The 24,840-nt window shown below is 30.9% G+C and overlaps 2 protein-coding genes across 3 annotated transcripts in view; both read left to right on the top strand.

The window, feature by feature from the left end:
• Window positions 1–14,049: 14,049 nt before the first annotated feature.
• LOC111628975 (jerky protein homolog-like) lies at window positions 14,050–15,848 on the top strand. The gene has a single exon (XM_023372834.1). The coding sequence runs from the start codon at window positions 14,050–14,052 to the stop codon at window positions 15,679–15,681; it is 1,632 nt and encodes a 543-aa protein (XP_023228602.1). The 3' UTR covers window positions 15,682–15,848.
• A 7,391-nt stretch (window positions 15,849–23,239) lies between these two features.
• LOC111628969 (estrogen-related receptor gamma-like) overlaps window positions 23,240–24,840 on the top strand; it is a 23,356-nt gene continuing 21,755 nt past the window's right edge. The window contains exon 1 of one of the 2 annotated variants that reach the window (XM_023372829.1): window positions 23,240–23,408. The gene's annotated coding sequence lies outside the window, so the exon portion shown is untranslated. The remainder of the gene's footprint in view (window positions 23,409–24,840) is intronic. The other variant, XM_023372828.1, reaches the window with a different exon arrangement.

Below are 24,840 nucleotides of genomic sequence, written 5' to 3'. Positions count from 1 at the left end.
TAATTGAACTGGTACTATTTACATTTTAGCACGCTTCATAGTAGTAAAGAAGTGCTTATCTTAGGACTTTTGTCCATCCGTCAGATTTCCACAGACATGCACTGTGACTTCACTTTCATTACTAACGTTATGTTCTGTTCAATCCATTCATTGCACATGTCCATGCACAAGTGCAAAAGAAAACTGGATATTTTCATTTACAGTCACTGTAAGCGATAGTAAAAACTACCCAGTTAGTATATTGTATCAAATTAAATTTTATAATAAATTTAATTAATATAATAAATTTATTTTTTAAAATATCTGATTTGCTTTTGTGGAGCATGCTATCAGATAGGTTTAACAGGTCTTGTTATCAGTTCATTAACATCTGCCCTCAGATGGTGTGTGCAAATGATAATTGTGAAGGAATGTGAAGGTAAAAATACATTAACATTGATAAAAAATTTTTTTGATTACTAAGAGTATTACAGATTTCTCTCTGATATTCATAACACTGCATAATTAATAAAACTATTTTAAAATCTAAAAATGACTATTGATATTGAAGTATGTTACATTTGGAACTTAGTTTTCATAACTTGAAGCTTTGCAATGCTCTCCTTCCAGTGTTGCATTGTACAATAATTCCTCACATAAACAATCGACTTTAGATTTAAATTAATCTGAACTATCAGTAAAAGAAATAAGTGTCTATAAGGTTCTTCTAAACATTAAACAAAAAAATGCTCAGAGTGATCACAATTTTAACATCTAATTTTGAGCAATTTTAAAATGCTAAAATTAATAATGAGTCTTATGTTAATGTTACTTAATATATATAAAACTGTATAAAAAATGCAAAAAATTGAAATTAGCTTGTTTGATATATTAGTGCAATCTTAAAAAAAAACATCACCTAAAAACCTAATATCTAACCTTTAAAAATAAGTCAATGAATAGCACTTGTGTATTACAATAGAACCTGATTAATTTGGACTGGGATAACTCAGTCAGATTTCTTAGAGTCTCCAGACTATCTAACTGAGAGGAGGTATGAATTTCCTGTTTTAATTTGACGAAATTATTGTGAAGGACATTGAACATGTCCTGAGCTTTGCTTAGATTTATTCTCAATCTTTGATTTCAGTTTTGAGATTTCTACTGATGTCCATTGCATCTAGAGCAGACTGGATGACCTTATTAAACTGCTCTTTGATGAAAATGAAACTATCCATTATACTAACTAAAATCCTGTTACTACTTAAGCCCAGATTAGATTTTATGTTCATTTTATATTATAGATTTAACCCTTTACAATAATTTATAATTATTTCATATTATCTATAGGCTGTGACACTTAAATTAGATGACTCTTTAAATAAAAACTGACGGACAATGAGCGGAAGAACCTATTCAGCACAATACCAACTGAAAAGAGAAAGATGAAGAAATTTAGACAATGAAATTGGTGTGAAAACAAGAGAGGAGCTACAGGAGGCCCACTACCCGATCAGTAAGATGGCACGTGGCCTTTTAATTTAGAATATTCTATAAGAATTTTAACTTATTTGTTTAAATTTAATATTCTAATTCATTTACTTTTACCTCCAATCATCTAGAACAGGAATTTACTTGTTAAATCTTAAGCCATATTCTGGTCACTTCTTTTAAAGACAAAAAACGTCGAAACAAAAAACAAAATTAGTCTCTGAATCACAGCAGCGATTCTGGTCACTTTTAACGATCTTGTCTTTGTTGTTGATGTAACAATTCTATACATTGATTATACATGTTTGTGTTAGCTGTGTGCAAAATACAGTATAAAATTTTAACCAATGAAATTGTAAAATTTTCAAAAATGCAGAGTACATAGATATAGATCACGTGGTAAGGAAAGCATGCATTCAAATAAAGCACGTAATTCTGACAAAATTATGTTCCTTGTTTTATAACGTTATTACATATTGTAACGTCAAATTGTCTCTTAAAAAATAAAAATTTTAAAAACCTAAGTTAGAAAAGCATAAGAGTAATATAATAAATGTTACTTCTGGACACTTTCTTGTGAAAGACAATTTTCAACAAAAAATACCAAAACAGCAGTAAAAAAAACAAAAAACATCTTAAAATCAAGCAAAACAACTCAAAATGTTTGTATTTTAAAATTTCCCAAAATCTTGCCAACGTCATTTTTTCATTTCTGCTACTAACTCAGTGGGAGATAAATTTTCACCAAAAAAACACTCAAATTTTAAACCTTTTCTCTTAAAAATCACAAAAAATTAAAACATCAACAACACACCGCGATATATAACTAACCTCCAATAAACCAATAACGGTGCATTTTCTCAAAAAAACGCACCATTAAAGTTATCATGGGCAAGAAGATAGATGAGGAATAATAAAGTCACTCTAGTCAGGACCAACAAAGCAAAAACTATGGTCCTTACTAAGCAGCAGACTTATGAGCGCTTCTTATCAGATTATATCAATCTTACCCATTGTGACAAGGTAGAAAATAACACCTTAGAAAAGATACATGCAAGAGTCAAGCGATTCTCCAACACTAAGTTAGCCAAGAGGTTGGCACTTAAGAACATCGTAATGGACTCACCTGACGCACCTAAGCTTTTTGGGTTTGCCAAAACATAAGCAAGGACAACAGATTTGTCCAGTGGTCGATAAAATAATAGCACCAACACATAAGTTACAGAAAATCATGCACTGTTTAATTGCTCCACACTTAGAAGACCACCAGTTCACCATTACCAGTAGTGAAGACCTCGTAGGATGTCTCAAGCAGATTAGCACCTCCCACAATACTTTATGGTGCTCGATTTTAAATCTTTGTACCCGTCAATTCTTTTACCACCAACATTCTGTGCCATCAAAGATCTATTGTTCAAAATAGTGGGTAGTGATAACCTCCACCAGCAAGAACTAGAGATAGCACATTTGTTATGCTATAACGCATTCTTTCAATTCAAAGGCACAGTCTACAAACAATAAAAAGGTGTACCTATGGAGAGCCCACTCTCCGGCGATTTATGTGAACTGATAATACGACAGCTAGAAAAAAAATCCTTCCTGGTCACATCCATAATATTGTTTTGTATAAGAGGTATGTAGATGATATCCTCATTATATGGAAAGTTAAACCAGACATATCAGCATTCATAGACACATTCAATAACAACTGCTATGGCTTAACTTTGGGCCTTGAACAGGCGAACGACACCTGTGTTCATTTCCTTGACATCAATATTATAATTAAAGGAGCAACGATCCTCACAGAGGTCTACAGAAAACCATTTGCGGAGCAGTTGTACATACTGACAAGATCTACATAAAACCATTTGCGGAGCAGTTGTACAGTACATACTGACAGGATCTGGTGACCCAGTACAATACAAAGTTGCAGCATTTAATACCTTATTCAAAAGGGCTTACACTCACTCTTCAACAAGACATGAGCTTAAAACTGAGCTTAACACTAACTCATATTGCTGAACGTCATGGGTACCATAACCTGATAAGTAGGTTATCCAGAAGAATACTTCAACCCCAACTATCTACACAAACCAGTGTGCAGGAACAAGAAACAACAAGCCATAAAGACAATATTCCGGTCACGTATAATCCGTATCTATGAAAGCTTTATTCGAAAATTGCTAAAAAGAAACAAATCCGCATCACTTTTAGAAGATGTCCTAATATATTTGAACTGCTCCGTAATGCGAAGGATACTCCCAACCAAAACATGTTATCTGGAGTGCCATTAATAAAAGATCACAGATGTGATGAAGATTTAGTATACGTCGGCTCCACAAAGCGCTCATTGAGAGTGAGACTTAAAGAGCATAAAGCGGACATACTCCACAAGAGAATTACAACAGTTTTGGCATGTTACGCCACAGAATCGGATATCCAACCAATATTTGATGAGGCTAAGATCATCCGACCACGCAACATATGGAGCATTTGAGGTGGATGGAGGCAATTTACATATACAAAACCACCCAAAATAATAAGGGTATTAACAGTAAGGAGGAGTTATCTTTATCCATTGCGTGGCAAGCATTTATATACGACAGATGTTAATACAGAGAAATTTTCTACTTCTGAGGAAGGTGCATGCGCAACGATGTCATCACCCACACGTGGTTTCTTTCAAATTGTTTTACAGAGTTCTTTCAGAAAGTGTTCCATCGAATTTTTATTGAAATTTTTCATCCATTTCTCACCTGAGGAAGAACTTTATTGTTCAAAAACGTTAGTCACAAAAAAAACTATTAAAAATATTCATCTCCCACAACATTGATAACATTTCTGGACAGTTTCTTGTGAGAGATGAAATTTCAGCAAAAACCATTTTAAAAAACAGCAATAAAAAAAGCATCTTAAAATCAAGCCAAATATCAGTTTTTTTTTAATCTCCCAATTTCACTTGTCATTTCTGCACACTACCTCAGTGAGAGATAAATTTTCACCAAAAAACACTGAATTTTTACCCTTTACCCCCAAATCACCCAAAAAATGACCTTTTACGTGTAGCACCTTCGGTGTAATCACAAAAAAAACTAGAAAAATATTCATCTCCTACAACACGTTTTACCCCAGAACATCAATAGTATTTCTAGACACTATCTTGTGGGTAAAAAATTTCTAACATTACAGTATAAAAAAACGAAAAAAAACTAGACTTATTTTTATAAAAAAGCAGCAAAAAACCACTTTTTTGTCCAGACTAGTCACCTCCAACCAAGGGCTCACCTCATGGAATCAAGGACTTCATCAAACACTCGTATGTTCTGGCACTTTGTAATTGTATGAAGTGCCCGAATGATTCCAAGTGACACAGTATTTGCAGAGAGAGGAGTCTAGATGATGGAGACCACTCAAATACTCTTGCTGTAATTCTGGCTTTGAACTGACTCTTTAAATGTCCCATGGCCACTCATACAGAGACAGTATTTACCATAAAAAACGAGGTGGTTTATTACAGACCGCAGTAAAAATCGAACCCACTACTGAAGTGTTGAATGTCAAGCTCCCTAGTGAACTAAGCCACCAGTCATTCAACCAAGAATGGAAGCTCTAATTGGGATATTTATATGTCTAAATGAAGTAATTCACACAGAGTCTCATTATCACTTCCACTCTGAAAACCCCATTATCACTTCCACTCTCAAAACCCCATTATCAATTCTGCACTCAAAATCCCTTAACCAAATAAATAAGTAACATTGCCTGAGTTCAACAAAACTTGAATGGAAGTTATATCCTAATTAGAAGCAAAGTCATAGTTTTAGAACAGAACAAGGTTTCAGAAGCGACTTTTCACATAACAGCGAAATATAGTTCAATTTATTCTCAGGTTAACCAAAACTGATGTCGCTTTTGTCATAGTCCTAATAAATCCAAAACCTTTTACAAATATATATAAATAATTTATAAGTTTTCAAAAACTTTCTTTTATTTTTAATTTTATTTTCTTCTATGTTTTTAAAAATCAAACCAAGTGCAAAATATGATAATCAAGTACTTACTTTTCAGTATACAACAAGCTAAAATAACATCAGATAAAGTAAGAAAAGCATACACATTTATGGTATTGACAAACTTATTTATGAACATCAGCTTATCTACTATATCTTCCTTCAAACATTTATAGTATTCTTCAAACTGTTTGAAAAGTTGATAACAGCTACACAGATTTACACAAAGACACAAACTTTCATACTGATGTCAGTATCATTCACTTATATATTAATGTGGACCTCAGTCTTCTTCAGCTCTAATAACAGTGTACGCATCTTCAATGTTAGTACTGTCTACTGTATACATTACAGTATAACATTCTTTTTATCTCCCTTCTTATCATAGAAAGACAGCACTACATACACCTTCTTAATAATATTTGCATGTTCAGTCACTTTAAATATGTCGGCATAGCCAGTATCAAAAATTTGAGCAAGAGCACTTTGTTAATCTTTAGGATTAAACTTCAGATCAATTATTATTCCTGTCGTCCCACAAATTATCAGAACGTCAATTCTTCCTTGTCGTTTTATTGTCTTTTTCTTCACATGTACTTCAGTTCGTACATCCAACTCTTAGATGTTATGTGCTAAAGTGGAAAGGATAGAGTGAATTGCATCTTCATTATCAGACACTTTTGCATCACCAGAAATCAGCATGGTCACTGATAATGAAGGTTGAATGAAGTTCACATCTGTTGCATCATCCAACTAGATTCTGCAATGTTTTTTGTTAGTCACCAATACAATTCATGTCAAGTCAATATATTTCTTGTCAGAAGTCTCCATTGTAGCAATGATATTTAAGTTCTGTTTTCACTTCCAAATTATGTACACTCAAAATGCTACACTTATCACTTTCCTTTGAATCTGAATCTTTGTGTTTTGCTTAACTATTAAAGTAATGCACTATCAGCTAAAAGTCATAGAAACAAATTAGCCTTACCAATGGATGGAGTTAGGTTTTTTAAATTAATACAAAGTATTAGGTTTGCAGATGATATTGCTTTACTTGCACCAAATGAACAAACTCTACAATGTTTGGAAACAAAACTCAACAAAACTTGCAAAAAATTTGGAATGAAAATTAACATAGCTAAAACAAAAGTGATGAAAGTTGGAAGGCTGATTAGCAAAGATTTGAAAATCCTAATTGATGGAAACAAAATAGAGCAAGTTCAACATTTTAGGTATCTTGGCAGCATTATTCAGGGAGATGGCAGATGTGAAAAAGAAATCAAAGAACGAATCAGGACTGGAAAAATGGCTTTTTATAAGAAGAACCTTCTTATTGGAAAAATGAACCAAATACTTACAAAGAAGTTAATAAAATGCTTTTCCTGGAGCACAACTTTATATGGAGCAGAGACTTGGACCTTAAAGAAAAAAAAAAAAAAACAATCTTGAAGCATATGAAATGTGGTTATGGCAAAAAATGGAGAAAATCAAGTGGACAGAAAGGGTTAAATTAAGAATGAAGATGTTTTAAATTTGGCCCAGGAACAGAGATCTCTTTTAAAAACAATATAAAGAAGAAAAAAATAACTGTCTAGATCATATATTGCGAGAAGGATAAATGCGAGTGGCATTTGAAGGAAAAATTGATGTAAGGAAATAGAGAAAAAGAAAAGTATTGATAGATGATGTTTTACTAGGCAAAACTTATAAAGAAATGAAAGAGGAAGCCCAAAATAGACAATGTTGGAGAAGGAGAATTCTATAATTTGACTGCTTTCCATGGACCTGTCCTAGGGCAGAACACCCATGATGATGATGATGAGAATTGTTAATTAATGCAGCCCACATTAGTCATTCTCTCAGTTATCTGGCCCACTGTGAAAAAAGTTTCATGATCCCTGGTCTAACTGAAACATCATGACAGAAGAGAAATATAGTAATGACATGATAAAAATGAAGTATCAATATAAAAGTAATTTTAATGTATAAAATACGCTCCAGTGGTTTGGTTTTTCCAGAGGGGTCAGCACAGCGGACGTATCACACCGGGATAGATTTTAAGCTCTTCATTTCTTAATTGTTTAAGTGCAACAGGAGTACAGAATGTCTGGAGGGCAGTCTACATTATAGTTTGCCCATACCTGTATATTTGGCAAACTCCAAACAATGGCTAATGAAATCAACGATTCGTATTTCTCATGGGATAAGCATAAAAACTGCAACTTTATAGTGGAGTACAGTATTGGTTTGCACAGATCACGTAACAGCTACTTGTTGTTTTATAGCACGCTCAATTTTATAACATGCTCACTATAATTCGTTCCTATTTTCTCAATACCTTCCAAGAATTGAGTGCTTTCATACATCGGCTATGTTTTATTACAGATATTATTGTGAAGAAAACTGAAGATTAATTATTCAACGATATTATATATTATTTAATATAATAAGATAGTCACTATATTATTTACAATTTAAATTTAATATATATTAATATTAGTAATACCTAATATATACATTTTAAAATTGTTTTATTATATTTTTATTTTATATTTTAATTTAATCTATCTTTTAGACACTAGTAGTAACCTTTATAATAAATAGAATAAGAAATAACATTTATAACATTTAGATTAAAAATATATAGGATTTAGAATTATAGTTTAATTGTATTCATAATTATAAAAAAGTAGATAACATTTGAAATTTAGGATTATAACTTATGATTTCATAACGAATGTCTGTAAAAAGTCAATATTTCTAAATTTAACTTTTTTTACTTTTATTAAAAATTTTAATGATGATAACTGTATAGAAATATGTTTTAAACTTGAGTTAATGCCAGATTTCCATTACACCATGTCCAAAATGTGATGGTAATATGAAAATTGCTAAGCATTGATCATTCAAATTTGGTTACAGATTCTTTTGTAATAATAGAGTAGATGGAATAAAATGTAATAATAGAATTTCAGTTTTAGAAAACACTTAGTTTTCGGGGACAAAATTAAGTGTTAGAAGTATTAAAAGTAACTTTTTGTTTCATTTGTCAATTGCCTGTTACACAGGCTGCACTACATATGAACATTTCTGAACACATGACAATAGACTGGTACAGTTTCTGTAGGGAAGTGTGTGTAATAACGATGATGAATAACTTAGAAAATAAAAAAATTGGAGGTAAAGGTTTGGTGGTAGAAGCTGACGAATCACATTTATGCACTAGGAAGTACAATAGAGGCAGGATTTTAATATCCGAACAACATTGGATTTTTGGAGGAATATGCAGGCAAAGTAGGAAAAACTTTGTTAGAGTACTTTTAGTTAGAGTAGCAGATAGGAAAAAAAAGCACACTTATGGATCTCCTCCTAAAATATGTGGATGAGCAGTCTGTAATTATTACAGATAGTGCTAGAGTGTATCAGGGTCTAGAAAAGTATGGGTTTATGAAACATTACCCCGTTTGCCACAAAAAGTATTTTGTCCACCCTAAAAATAAAGATGTTCATACTAACACCATTGAACCTTACTGGCAATCTGTTAAGAGTAATGTCAGAAGTTATGATTCTAAAATGGTGGATCAGTATTTAGGAAAATTTTATATTTTGAGAGGTATTTTAAAAATAAAGGAAGGAAATTTATCAATGATTTTGGTTTAGATTTAAAACATTCCTAAATCTAAATGGCCTATACAAATTGGCCGAAAACGTTCAAATAAACAAAAATAACTTGGCAAATACAAATCAGGTGTGTGTAATTTATTATTATAAACATTCCTAAATCATATTAAACAAATATATCCAGGAATGGTAAAGGCAAAAAGGCAATTGCCATCATTAGAATATGAACCTGCCTATAAGATTCAGAAATTAAACGTATATAATTTTGAGGAGTGTAAAATAAAAATGTAAAAATAATGTAGTTGCTAATAAAAAACTAAAAAATAAGGTATATCTTAATAAAAATATAGAAAGTAATATAGTTCATAATAAAAATCTACAAAGTAATGGAAACAATATAAGAAAACAAGAAATTAAAAACTGATGCAAAAAATATTTTAGAAGAATTGCTATGTACGAGTACTTTAGCAAGTGTATCAGCAATTCTCGAAAAATATAATGATAAAATTACTTCGAAATGCTAGGATTAGTGGTTTTGATAAAGTGAAATATGAAATAGATTATCCCAGTTATAAGATACTACATCCTTTATTTTTAACTGAATTTTTATCCTGTTTATGTTTTAGGTGATGGCGATTCTTTTTATTCATCCATGTCAGTAATTCTGTTCAGAGATAGGACTTTTGTTGAATTAATCAATTATGCACACTTTATTATTTCATAAAATATAAAAGCAGCATGCATTTACTGATTGAAAAGAATCAAATGCAGGTAACTTTGGATCACATGGCCTGCGGAATAAGTGTTAGCAACAACTTTTTAATGTGGCAAAGCAATATCTATCAATTTCGCACACAGATATTTGGGCTAATTCCATATCTATTTATAGTTGCGCAATAGCATTAGGTCTACCAATTTACATATACAGTGGTACCTCAGGATACGAAATTAATCCGTTCCGAAACTGAGATCGTATCATGAAAATGTCGTAAGGTGGATCATCTTTTCCCATACGATTACATGTAAAACCAAATAATTCGTTCCAACGCGAAAAACATACTCAAATTAAAGCCAAGTAATACATTAAAAAAATAACTGTAGTAAGAAGAACAAATGAAAAATGCGAACTAATGTAACGTCGTTTATTCGTATCGTGGAGCAAAAATATGTTCGAATTTCATGTCGTATCCTGAAAATTTCGTATGCTGGGGCGTTCGTAACCTGAGGTACCACTGTATTTAGATATGAGTTCTAGTAAAGGTATGTTTTCATTATTATATCGTGAAAAAAATATTCCTTCGCAATTATTATTTTTATAATAGTTATTCCTATTTATAAACAAATCATATATTGTTTACGTGTTTTTATTTCCATTATACAAAGTTAAAACACAAGAAACTTTTTTGTTGTTAAATGCATATTCAGGATATTAAAATTACAAAACATGTTATTGTATAATATTTCAATAGTGAATTACAATTAAATTCAAATAAACTTCCAATACTTGTTGCACAACTGTGCTTAATTGCAAATATCAATAATAAAAAGATCTAAACAAATAGTTATTAAAGACTTGTCAGTGGCATTTTTATAAAATAATTTCCATAAACATACCTTTTTTTTATGAAAACATGAACAAAGTTTTAAAATTATAAATCGTACAAATTAGTGATTCACAAACATTCATTTCCATAAATAAAACAATCTTACTTATTAAGTTATATTTTATGCTTTGATATATTGTTAACTTATAAATCAATCCATATATAGATTTCGTTGGATGACCCTAAGATAAGCCGTATTGCACAAAACTTATCCCATATCTCGCTGCTTTAACTAAGAAGACACATGAGAAATCACACAGGAGAGCTGCCATATTCATGCCACTTATTTTAATTTAGTTATTAAATTTAGTTTTTTAATTTGAAGTTGAGATTTCCAACTGTTCTCATGTTTAGAGATGTGCACAATTGTTTACTCTTAAGTAACAATAAAAGCATAACATTATTCTTTCTAACATTGTTCAAAAATTATTATTAGATGAAGCTTTCTTATTAGAAGCTTTTCCATAACTTTTTTAAAAAATTTAAATTATTATTCATAAGTAAACTCTATTTATTATGTGAAATACATTTGTAATTTGGCAAAGTGTTTTATTCGAAGTTCAAGAAATTTTCAATTTTAATCTCAGGTCAGAATTATAGTAGTTAGGTTACTATAATCAGTACATATTATACATTTTACCATAAGATTTTAACATATCACATAAATTTATGTTACTATAATAATTTTTTATTTAAGTTAATAAATTATTTTTACTTAACTAATTTTTTAAAAGCAGATAATGTTCCATTGCCAAGAAAGTAAAAAAAGTTTTCAATCTATATCTGAGCTGAGGAGACATCCAATGACCAATAATAACAAAAAAAAATTATTTATGCGAGTTTTGTAATTGTTATTTTAAATATGAACATACATTAAAGCACCATTTTGAAACCTTTCTTAAAAACAACACATGGAAAATGGAAACAAATAAAATAACAGCAATGAATGAAAGGCAGATAATATAACATCTACATATGAAAAAAATGAAGATATAATGATAAATGATTCCTCTATAAAAACGAGATATTCTAGCTTCTGAAAAAAATGAAGTGTGTAATCTTTTTAAAATGGGAATACATTTAAAATTTTATTAAGTACTGTTTTTAATTTTTCTTACAGTTCCTATCCAAATCAATTATATTCAAAATAAATATACAAGCAATGGAACCAAAACAATCAATCAACAAAATCTTATCCGTCAAAACAATTACATTGATAATTTCTTTAAAACCTTTATAACTACCATTATTTCACTTGTTTTCATTAACATAAGTTTTTTTTAAATATCATATACATATTTAAGTTCAATCTTAAATTAATAAGAAAAGTTATGTAATTTCCAGCTTTTATTATCTTTATATCAAATTTATGTTAAGATAATATTTATACAGAAAACAGATTTATGAATTCTACTCATAAAATTAGAGTTTAAATGCTCTCCGAAATTTACGGTCTAATTTTCATTTCTTGAAAAAAACAAAACTGAAAAAAATTAAAGAATTCAAAAAATTTTTAATCATCATAATTGGAAGAGAAATGGCATTAAAATAATTTTGTAACAATTTATTAACAATCATCGAGCTATTCTGAATGTATAATTCTCTTCATGCAACACTGAAATTTGTGTGTTACCCAATTTCCTATTCAAATACAGTAGAACCTCCATTATCCGGATTTTCGATTATCTGGATTGTTCAAAATAAACAAAAATTTTTCGAATTTACTGATTTGCAATTGGCAAATTACGATACTGTTTATGTACGTGATGGAATCATAACTTTTTTTGNGCTTTCAGAAATGCTCTTTTTTCAAAGATTTAGCATCTGCAAAAAAAAAAGGCAGTTTTGTATGCCTTGTACAGTCTTGATCTGTATAACAAATCATCAAAAATTCTAATGTACAGCAACTCCTGAATTTTCTTTTAAATTTGTAAAAATTTAAAAGAAAATTCTTTTGTCAGCTTGAGTATAGAAGCTCAAACAATACAAGCGGAGTTCCTGATATTTGATAATTGTTAATGAAAGGAATAGACTTCCCGTTCTGTCTTTTAAACAACTCAATAAAGCTGTCAGCATTATTAACTAATTCTTCATCACTGCTACTCAAACCAGAAACAATAATGTTATTTTTCTTCAAATTGTTGTATACAGAGTCTATATAATAATTCTGAAGAGAGAAATTATCCATACATACAATACAGTTCTAAAAGTCGAAAGTTTGATAACTTCTCCTTCCAGACAGGTTAGTCGTTCTTCATACTCCTTATATAAATTAGACAACCAGTTGAACTTTGATGACAATTCTTCCAGTTTCGATAGAATAGTATCAAAGCATTCCTCAAGAAAATACAGAATCTTTTGAGGTATTTAAGAAGAAATATCCTGTGATGCAAAATAATCGTCCAGTCGAGATAATTTCAATGTTGGTTCGTTGGCAATCGATGACATTTGCCAGTAGAAGTCAAAGCTTTATTATGGGGATAAGAAGTTGGTGTATGAGACATCGGGCCTGGATTAAGTTCAACCACTCCAATAATAAGTAAAAAGAACAAAATTAAAAAAGAAAGTATTATGGTAGAAAAAGACATCCTCAATAACATCAATTAATGGCAAACAGTTAAACTATAGATCGTAACAGTAAATCATAAAAAACACACCAACAACCAGCACTGTCAAAAGCAGGCCACCCCACAATTTAAATATCATTAATAAGTTTCTTTACTTATTATGAGTAGCTCATATGAGAAAAGACTCATTGACCAGATCTAAATTACATTAACAAATATCAAAAATAGAAAATGTAACTATTAGACCAGTAGTTCCCAAACTTTTTTGATTATTGGCACCCTTGCTAAATCCAGATTTTCCCAAGGTGCAAGATTTTCTCAATGTCAAATTCTAATTTGCAAAATAGTGAAATAGCCAATACAGTAGAACCTCCATTATCCGGATTTTCGATTATCCGGATTGTTCAAAATAAACAAAAATTTTTCGAATTTACTGATTTGCAATTGGCAAATTACGATACTGTTTATGTACGTGATGGAATCATAACTTTTTTTGTTTCAACAACGTCTTACCCAGCACAATGGTCGTAAACTTTTTAATACATTTTACTCGTCATAAAACGATAAATAGTTTGCATTTTAATGAATAAAATTAGACAGTTTCAACTGCTTTTTATTTTATAAAATTCGTCTTCTTGTGTCACCAGAGGGCCTTTAAACAACAGGCAGTGTGTTAGTGCTGATTAGTAGTACTGTAGTCCAAATTTAATACGAACGTTTTCTTCTTGAAAATTTCATCACAATTTAAATACGATATTTATTTTTAATATTACCGATATGTCATCAAAAAGAAAACGCGTTGTGTTATCATTAAAAGACAAATTGGATATAATCAATGCTTTGAAACGCGGTGAATCTGGACGTTCTTTATCTGATAAATATGGTGTTGGAACGTCAACGATCTCAGATATAAAAAAACAAAGTGAAAAAATTATGAAGTTTACTAATTGTTTAATGTCAGAAGATGGAACATCAGACCGTAAAGTTATGAAAAAATCAAGAAATGAAGAAGTTGAAGAGTGTTTGTTTATGTGGTTCATACAAAGACGATCATGTGGACAGCCAATATCTGGTCCATTATTGTGTGAAAAAGCAATATTTTTCAATACAAGATTAAATGGAGATCCCACCTTCAAAGCAAGTTCGGGCTGGCTAGAAAAATTCAAAAGACGACATGGTATCAGGGAACTTGAAGTTCACGGGGAAAAGCTGTCTGCTGATATACCTTCAGCAAACACTTTCATTGACACATTGAAGGAGTTCGTGGAGAAGGAAGGATTCGACGAAGAATTTATTTACAATGCTGACGAGACCGGTTTAAATTGGAAGCAACTACCCAACAAATCTTTAGCATCAAGGCGTGAAAATACTGCATCAGGATACAAAACTAGTAAAGAACGTGTCACCATTATGGTATGTGCCAATGCAACAGGCAGACACAGACTTCCACTGCTTGTCATTGGGAAATCAAAGAACCCCAGATGCTTTAAAAATATCAGAAGTCTTCCAGTTGAATATGACCATCAGAAAAAAGCCTGGATAAATGGAGAAATTTTTAAACGATGGTACGAAAAGCAATTCATTCCAGAAGTGAAAAAATATCAAAACTCCATAGATAAAAGAGGAATAACATTATTATTACTAGACAGTGCACCGTCCCACCCATCAGACAATGCACCGTCCCACCCATCTATAGAATGTTTAAAAGAGATCGATGAAATGTTTACAGTAAAATTTCGTCAACCAAATGTCACATCAGTAATACAACCGATGGATCAGGGTGTGATAGAAACAGTAAAACGCTTATATAGAAAACAGATGCTTCGACGATTATTGCTAGCAGACGAAAATAACGAAGAAACTTTTATTAGCTTCCATAAGAAAATAAATTTAAAAGACTGTTGCTACATGGCAGCAGAGAGTTGGAATTCTGTAGATGTATCAACTTTGAGAAAATCATGGAACAAAATTTTGAAAAGACCATTAGAACATTTCAGTAACATAGTAGAAAACACAGTAGAAAGTGGTATAGGAGACATTGCGGAAGTAATAACACAAATTTCAATATGTGCTGAATGTGACGAAGAAGATGTATCCGAGTGGTTAAATTGCGATGTGAACGATCCTGGATTGCAAATTTTGAGTGAAGAGGAAATAATTCAAGAAATATCTGCCTCAGATGAACAAGATCGAGAAGACGAAGAAGAGATTTGCGAAGTAAGAGATATTGGTCCTACACATTCTGAAGCTTTTCAGTGTTTAGATGTCGCCATGAAGTGGTTTGAGAGCCAAGAAGAGTGTAACTCAGGACAACTTATATGTCTTAAAAGTATTCGCGATTTAGCAGCTTCAAAAAGAATTGCTAGCTTTAAACAAAAATCAATAATTGAATTTCTTAATAAAAAATAATTTAATAATATTGAAGCTACAGTATATGTAAATCTAGACAAATAAAGATTATTCATATTGTATGTACATGTCTTTCACTGCCAATTGTTGTTTTTTTCCATTATCCGGATTTTCCCTTATCCGGACTACCTTCATCCCCAATTAGTCCGGATAATCGAGGTTCTACTGTATATCACAAGAACAATGAATAATTTTTAAATAAATTGCATCCTGAAAAGTCTTGCTATTTTCTTTATTTTTCAATTAATCTGATTTATTTAAGTTAAATGAAAATAAAGTAATTATGATTCTTTTTCTATATTAAGGAAAAGTTGTGTGAAATTCAGTTCGAGAAATATGTTTGGAGAGATGATCATGGACGATATTATGTTGCGTTACCCTTTAAACCCGATAGAAAGGCGTTAGGAGATTCTCGTGTTGCTGTCCTTAGAAGACTTTACAGTTTAGAAAGGAGACTTGCTATGATGCCAAATATCTATAATCAGTACCTACAATTTATGCAAGAATATTTGTCGTTAGGACACATGGAGTTAATCTCACCTAATTATAGAAACTTAGAAAATCAACATTATTATATCCCTCATCATTATATAATAATGGAATCAAGTTTAACGACCAAGTAGTGTTTGATGGCAGCACAAAATCTTTATCAGATATTTCACTTAATGATACCTTAATGATTGGTCCAAAAACCCAGGAAGATTTGATTAGTATTCTTTTAAGATTTCGTTGTCACAATATTGCAATAACAGCTGATATAAAACAGATGTATCAATAGGTGAAAGTTAGACCTGAGGATTGTGACTTTCAACGAATAATTTGGAGAAAGAGTTCAGAAATGACAATACAAACTTTTCGTCTTAACACAGTCACCTATGGAACAACATCAGCTCCATATTTGGCTACGAGAGCTTTGAAGCAGTTAGTGATTGATGAGAGTGTAGAGTTTCCGAGAGCCTCAAAAATAGTATTGCAAGATTTCTATGTGGATGACATGTTGACTGATGTAAACAACTCTGAGATGGTAATGAACTGATTAATGAATTAATTCAATTATTAGGTAGAGGTGGATTTGAGCTCCACAAATGGTTCACAAGTGAACCATCTATATTAAAGGATGTGCATAGCATTTCGTTAGATGACATGTCTCATACAACTAGTGGAACTAAAGTGATAAGGATTTTAGGTCTAGAGTGGCATCCCAGAGAAGATATTTTCAGATGCAACTTTGAGTTCAAACATCATCAGTGCAAGTCAACTAAGCGAACAATTTTTTCATCTATTGTAAGGTTATTTGACCCATTGGGTTGGATTTCCCCCTTTGTAATATTAACTAAGATGTTACTGTAAGAAATCTGGAGGCTTAAACTATCTTGGGATGAACCTGTGCCTCCATATATTGATCATAATTGGAAGATTATTTGCAAGGAATTAGGACAGTTGAGGTCAATCGAAATTCCTAGAAAAATGCTGTTACCTAATTACACGACCGTTGATTTACATGCATTTTGTGTAGCATCAGAGAAGGGCTACGGAACAGTTGTGTATGTGCGATCATCAGATGAATCTAATGTTTGGGTTAGACTACTAGCATCGAAGACTCGTGTAGCACTGTTAAAACCTATTTCAATTCCAAGGATGGAATTATGTGCAGCAGTTTTATTAGTTCATTTCGTGCAAGCAATACAAGGTGCATTTCAGATTAAAATTAATTCTATATTTGCATGAAGTGATTCAACCATAGTGCTCTCTTGGTTAAAGGCTGATCCTTCTAGGTGGCAAGTATTCGTCGCCAACAGAGTATCAGAAATACAATCTATTTTGCCTGCGGAAAATTGGAATCACATTGACGGAAACAAAAATCCTGCAGATTGTGCATCACATGGACTCTTACCTTCAGAACTTGTAGAACATGACTTATGGTAAAATGGCCCAGAATGGCTGATGTCCAATGACATACAATTCACCAAGAATATATCAATACCTATTTGTGAGGCAGCATTAAGGGAGGAGCATAAACATGCTACTTGTAATGTTAGCACAAGCATAGAAGAGCTGCCTGTCATGTCTAAAATATCATCATTTTTAAAACTTCAACGAACCATGGCTTGGTGCCTTATTTACAAACAATGCAAAAACATTTATTGGAGCCCAGGCAGAATTGAAACAATTGTACAATACGGTAAATAAGCCAGATGAAAAATTGGCTAATTATTTGTCATCAGAAAACATTCAGTGGAACTTCAACCCCCCTAGAGCCCCAAACTTCGGTGGATTAAGGGGGGCAGGAGTTAACCTCTCAACTGCGCATCTCAAGAATCCGAAACTACACCGTTGTTGCTCAATATTTGTTGGTTTTTACAGTAATTTTTAAATTTGCAATATTATGCTAAAAATTGCTGTAGATCTGAGCTGTTTTTTATTNTATATCCAATACCTTTTACAAATATATATAAATAATTTATAAGTTTTCAAAAACTTTCTTTTATTTTTAATTTTATTTTCTTCTATGTTTTTAAAAATCAAACCAAGTGCAAAATATGATAATCAAGTACTTACTTTTCAGTATACAACAAGCTAAAATAACATCAGATAAAGTAAGAAAAGCACACACATTTATGGTATTGACAAACTTATTTATGAACATCAGCTTATCTACTATATCTTCCTTCAAACATTTATAGTATTCTTCAAACTGTTTGAAAAGTTGATAACAGCTACACAGATTTACACAAAGACACAAACTTTCATACTGATGTCAGTATCATTCACTTATATATTAATGTGGACCTCAGTCTTCTTCAGCTCTAATAACAGTGTACGCATCTTCAATGTTAGTACTGTCTACTGTATACATTACAGTATAACATTCTTTTTATCTCCCTTCTTATCATAGAAAGACAGCACTACATACACCTTCTTAATAATATTTGCATGTTCAGTCACTTTAAATATGTCGGCATAGCCAGTATCAAAAATTTGAGCAAGAGCACTTTGTTAATCTTTAGGATTAAACTTCAGATCAATTATTATTCCTGTCGTCCCACAAATTATCAGAACGTCAATTCTTCCTTGTCGTTTTATTGTCTTTTTCTTCACATGTACTTCAGTTCGTACATCCAACTCTTAGATGTTATGTGCTAAAGTGGAAAGGATAGAGTGAATTGCATCTTCATTATCAGACACTTTTGCATCACCAGAAATCAGCATGGTCACTGATAATGAAGGTTGAATGAAGTTCACATCTGTTGCATCATCCAACTAGATTCTGCAATGTTTTTTGTTAGTCACCAATACAATTCATGTCAAGTCAATATATTTCTTGTCAGAAGTCTCCATTGTAGCAATGATATTTAAGTTCTGTTTTCACTTCCAAATTATGTACACTCAAAATGCTACACTTATCACTTTCCTTTGAATCTGAATCTTTGTGTTTTGCTTAACTATTAAAGTAATGCACTATCAGCTAAAAGTCATAGAAACAAATTAGCCTTACCAATGGATGGAGTTAGGTTTTTTAAATTAATACAAAGTATTAGGTTTGCAGATGATATTGCTTTACTTGCACCAAATGAACAAACTCTACAATGTTTGGAAACAAAACTCAACAAAACTTGCAAAAAATTTGGAATGAAAATTAACATAGCTAAAACAAAAGTGATGAAAGTTGGAAGGCTGATTAGCAAAGATTTGAAAATCCTAATTGATGGAAACAAAATAGAGCAAGTTCAACATTTTAGGTATCTTGGCAGCATTATTCAGGGAGATGGCAGATGTGAAAAAGAAATCAAAGAACGAATCAGGACTGGAAAAATGGCTTTTTATAAGAAGAACCTTCTTATTGGAAAAATGAACCAAATACTTACAAAGAAGTTAATAAAATGCTTTTCCTGGAGCACAACTTTATATGGAGCAGAGACTTGGACCTTAAAGAAAAAAAAAAAAAAACAATCTTGAAGCATATGAAATGTGGTTATGGCAAAAAATGGAGAAAATCAAGTGGACAGAAAGGGTTAAATTAAGAATGAAGATGTTTTAAATTTGGCCCAGGAACAGAGATCTCTTTTAAAAACAATATAAAGAAGAAAAAAATAACTGTCTAGATCATATATTGCGAGAAGGATAAATGCGAGTGGCATTTGAAGGAAAAATTGATGTAAGGAAATAGAGAAAAAGAAAAGTATTGATAGATGATGTTTTACTAGGCAAAACTTATAAAGAAATGAAAGAGGAAGCCCAAAATAGACAATGTTGGAGAAGGAGAATTCTATAATTTGACTGCTTTCCATGGACCTGTCCTAGGGCAGAACACCCATGATGATGATGATGAGAATTGTTAATTAATGCAGCCCACATTAGTCATTCTCTCAGTTATCTGGCCCACTGTGAAAAAAGTTTCATGATCCCTGGTCTAACTGAAACATCATGACAGAAGAGAAATATAGTAATGACATGATAAAAATGAAGTATCAATATAAAAGTAATTTTAATGTATAAAATACGCTCCAGTGGTTTGGTTTTTCCAGAGGGGTCAGCACAGCGGACGTATCACACCGGGATAGATTTTAAGCTCTTCATTTCTTAATTGTTTAAGTGCAACAGGAGTACAGAATGTCTGGAGGGCAGTCTACATTATAGTTTGCCCATACCTGTATATTTGGCAAACTCCAAACAATGGCTAATGAAATCAACGATTCGTATTTCTCATGGGATAAGCATAAAAACTGCAACTTTATAGTGGAGTACAGTATTGGTTTGCACAGATCACGTAACAGCTACTTGTTGTTTTATAGCACGCTCAATTTTATAACATGCTCACTATAATTCGTTCCTATTTTCTCAATACCTTCCAAGAATTGAGTGCTTTCATACATCGGCTATGTTTTATTACAGATATTATTGTGAAGAAAACTGAAGATTAATTATTCAACGATATTATAATAAATCCAAAACCTTTTACAAATATATATAAATAATTTATAAGTTTTCAAAAACTTTCTTTTATTTTTAATTTTATTTTCTTCTATGTTTTTAAAAATCAAACCAAGTGCAAAATATGATNATTTTTTAAATTAAAGAGTTAGGATGTTAAGTAAAAAATAAATAAAACATATATTTAAGATGACAAAAAAATGTAATTGAAAAAATTTAGTTAATTATAATTAATGGGCTGGATGAGCCTGTTGATCATTGCACATTTTCTCAAATCTTGGAATCAAAGTGGACACAGCCACCCTCATTTCCTTCTCCACATTGACTTTTGTGCAATGCTTGGTTTTTATCACAGCAACAAACTCAGCTTTCCACAAATAAGAAGTCCCAAATGGAATTAAGATTCTCTGAGCTTTATCACTCAGAAGAGATATTCATCTTTTACTTATATCCAAAATTCAGTTAACTCCATGTTGCTAAATTTTGTTTCCAATGTATTGTTGCAAGACAACTCAATAAGATTTTCTTCTTCTGCAGCAGTAAATTCAGATAGAGCACTAGCATTAAATGGATCTTGAATCCATGCAAATTTATTGATATTATCATTTTGAAAATATTTCTCAAACCAGGTGATAGATAAGCTGTGATAAATATTCTTCAAAAATAGATTTCATACCTCGAGCGAAATCAACTCCATTGGAGGTCAAAAACTGTTAAAAGGGGAAACATTCTTTTCTTCCGTCTTCATTTATTTTCCTTTTCCATATATTAATTTTTATAAAAGTTGAAATTTTCATAATTGACTTTAAAAGGTGCATGTTGCTTTCCTGCAGGGAGAGATTCAGAGCATTCAGCTTTTCAAAATATCATATAACTATGCTAGTTTTATTTTGGTAAAACTAGCATACTTATATGATAATTTGCCAAAAATTCTTCATTCACAAAATTTTTGTCATACTTGTGGTCAGCCTCTTTAAGAGAAATATAAATTTCCTGTTGCAGTTCAAACATATGAAACAAAAAATTACCTCGAATGAGCCATCGCTCTCTAGTGGTAACATTTTGTACTTTCTTGAAGTGCTATAATACAACAAAGACATGTGCTCAGATCCCATATTCTCACATAGTTTTTTGTAAATCTTGCCTTCAAATTGAAGGCCAAGTTTTTATAAAGTTTACTACATTTACTACATATTCTAAGGCCTAGTTCAATGTAGGACTCAGATCTTTTGATGCGAGTGCTTCCCTGTGAATAACACAATGGGTCCATAGTGCAATAGGGTCTTTGCTTTGAAAAAGTGTTTGCAATCCTCCATAATATCTGGACATAAAACGAGCACCATCAGTGCAGATACCAATGCATTTGGTCCACTCCAGATTATTTTCAGATATAAAAATATCAAGGATCTTGAACAAGTCTTGAGCCTCAGCATGAGCAGTGATACTTTTACAAAAGAGAATGTCTTCTACAATCTTATTACTATCTATAAACTGTACATAGCAAATCAAGTAAGCATCATTAATATTATCTGTATCCTCATCCAGCTGAACCCATATTCCTTTCCTTTTATTTTTTGAATTAACTGAACATTAGAGGTCCTTCACTATGTGCTGTACTCTGAGACTGATGGTGCTATTGAACAAAGACACTTTTGAAAGCTGGCTGCTTCCCAGCAGACTCACTGATCATAAAAATTTTCTAACATTTCATGGCACCCGTGAGGAAGCTGCAGCTTCCTTACAGGCACACACTTTGTGAACTGCTGTATTAGACAACAGATTTACCTTACAGTTGATTTTTTTTCCTATCTTTGAATTCTGAAAAACCCATTGTGAAGATTGATTACATATATGAAATTTCCAACAATAAATACAGTTATTAGTAATAATCATATTATTGAATGCTTCAGATATACCTTTTAAAGAGAGAATGTATATGCTATTGATAATGATTTTCTGAAAGTTAGCTTATTTAGTAACTTATGGACAAGGTTAACTTGTTAATAGACTTTTGGATCATTTTTCCAAAGATTGGAAAGACAGTTTGAATCTATTATCCAGCAGCTATTTCTTCCTTTTTTATTATTCCATTAAAAACAGAGTTAACTTGAAGAAAAATAAAAGTTTTGTTTTTTTAAAAATGTAATTGAAGGTAGTATTTGTTATTAAAAATTTGTGTGTGTCATAAAAATCTCATAAACAACTTTTTAATTTTATTATGTATTTATGCTATTAGGTATTTTTCAATGAATAAATACAGTACATTATTAATAACTGAATCTTATTAATTGAATTGAGATAATATAGTGGATTATTTAATATACTGTACACTCAGCTTTAATTATTACATTTAAAATATTTATGAATTTTATATGTTCCATTTATAATTCAATTTTTTATATTTCTTTTAATAAATCTTATAATAAATATGCATTTTCTATTACAAACAGAATATTGAATTATATTGTTAAATATTTATTATCTATAATAAGCGTGATTCTTTATTAGTCTTATTTAAGATTATATTTGCTTACCTGTTAATTATCACAGTTGTTATGAATTCAGATTATGTCAAATAGAATTCTAAGATTAAATTTTAAAGATCAAAATTTTGATTTTTTTTACTTTATAATTTTTTAGAGTAATATTTTGATTATTATTATATTTGAATTACAAATTTATTTAAATAGGTGTTAGATTAGACAGAGTAAGAGGAGGAAGACAAAAATACAGAAGGAATCCCGATCATCTATATCAAGCACATTCGACACCTTCAAAAAAACCATCTTTAGAAGGTTTGTTCTTCATTTCTTCTCTTGGGTGCTTTGAATGTTATATCTGCATAATCAATTAAATATTTCAGTCAATATCAGTTTTAAATGCATAAGAATTTATTATAAACTTTTATATGATATGAACAGAAGAGATTATCTGAAACTAAACTTTTATTTAATTAATTAATTATAATAATAATGGTTTATTCACAAAAAGGGATACTTTCCCTGTTAGGGGGTGGTATATTTCATAGAGAAAAAGTTACAAAAAAAATTTTTAAGATTACAAGTATAAGTAATAATCTTAATGTCCTTAATTACAATGCCAAATAATAATCAGAATATCAAGGTTAACCCGTCGGCACGCGCGTGCTCCATCAAATTTAAATTACGCGCGCTCGGTCAATTAGGCACCAATTTAAAAAATTAATTAATAAAAATTTAGCGTCGAAAAACGGGTACTTTTACTTTAATCCAGTTCTAAGATATGTTTGTAGTCGAGTTTAGTCAAAAAATTTTAATTTTGTTATAATTTTTTGATGATTTTAATTTTTTAATATTAGAAGGTAATTATCATAAATTACAAAGTGTCGTGTTTCATCTTCGCTCCCGTTCAAATATATAGTCCTAGATACGCGCCGATGTTTGTTTTTACTTCTACTGATGTTTTCGCTTTTATTTCACCCTCGGCCGTTTTGGTTATAGACGATGGGGAGACGGGCGTCACGTGATCGCTTACCTCACTTTTTACCACAGAAATTATTTTACCTCGAAAGTTTTATTTTTTTTCTCGATTTTAATTATTATTAACTAACTTTTTTTGATAGATTATAATATATATGTGTTTTCTGAAGTTGCAGATATTTTTTAAATTAAGTTTTACGCATTTATGTTTTTTTATTCGCATTTTATATATAAAATATAAAAAAATTCAAAAATTAATTAATTGTTATCAGAAATGCTAAACTATAAGTACGATGTGTTTTACAGTACTATTGCGAATAGATATAGTCAATTATTTTGTAAACATACTTATTATTTTAATTTTTATAAATTATTTAATTTGATTCAACGCGACGCGCTCAAAATCGATTATTTACCGTCGCGCGTTATTTAAGATGGCGGCGGGACCCGATTTAATTACTTCTTCATTTAAGATGTTAATTAGAGAGTGCTATTTTAATTAAATTTTAGACATAATGTATGTTTATTATAATTAATAAATTCATATAAAAATAATATATATTTCTGACTGTAGTTTAAAGCTTACATGCGCAATGTAACGGCAAAATATATAAACCAAATTAACGCAATTTTTTTATTTTTACTGATATACAGTAAATGCTTAAATACTCGATTTCTCTACTATCTAACAGTATAAAATACTTGTTAAAATATAGAATTTATATTTAAATAATAAAAATTCTATTTTTTTATTTAAATTTATTTAAAT

The sequence above is a fragment of the Centruroides sculpturatus genome, unplaced genomic scaffold, assembly GCF_000671375.1.
Source record: "Centruroides sculpturatus isolate CEXI.00-Female unplaced genomic scaffold, Cexi_2.0 scaffold556, whole genome shotgun sequence".
Lineage (NCBI taxonomy): Eukaryota > Metazoa > Arthropoda > Arachnida > Scorpiones > Buthidae > Centruroides > Centruroides sculpturatus.
The sequence above is the reverse complement of the archived record's forward strand: the minus strand, read 5'-3'. Positions and strand labels throughout refer to the sequence as shown.

Coding starts and splice junctions, on each gene's coding strand:
- LOC111628975 (XM_023372834.1), top strand. CDS start 14,050: ATGTCATCAAAAAGAAAACGCGTTGTGTTATCATTAAAAGACAAATTG.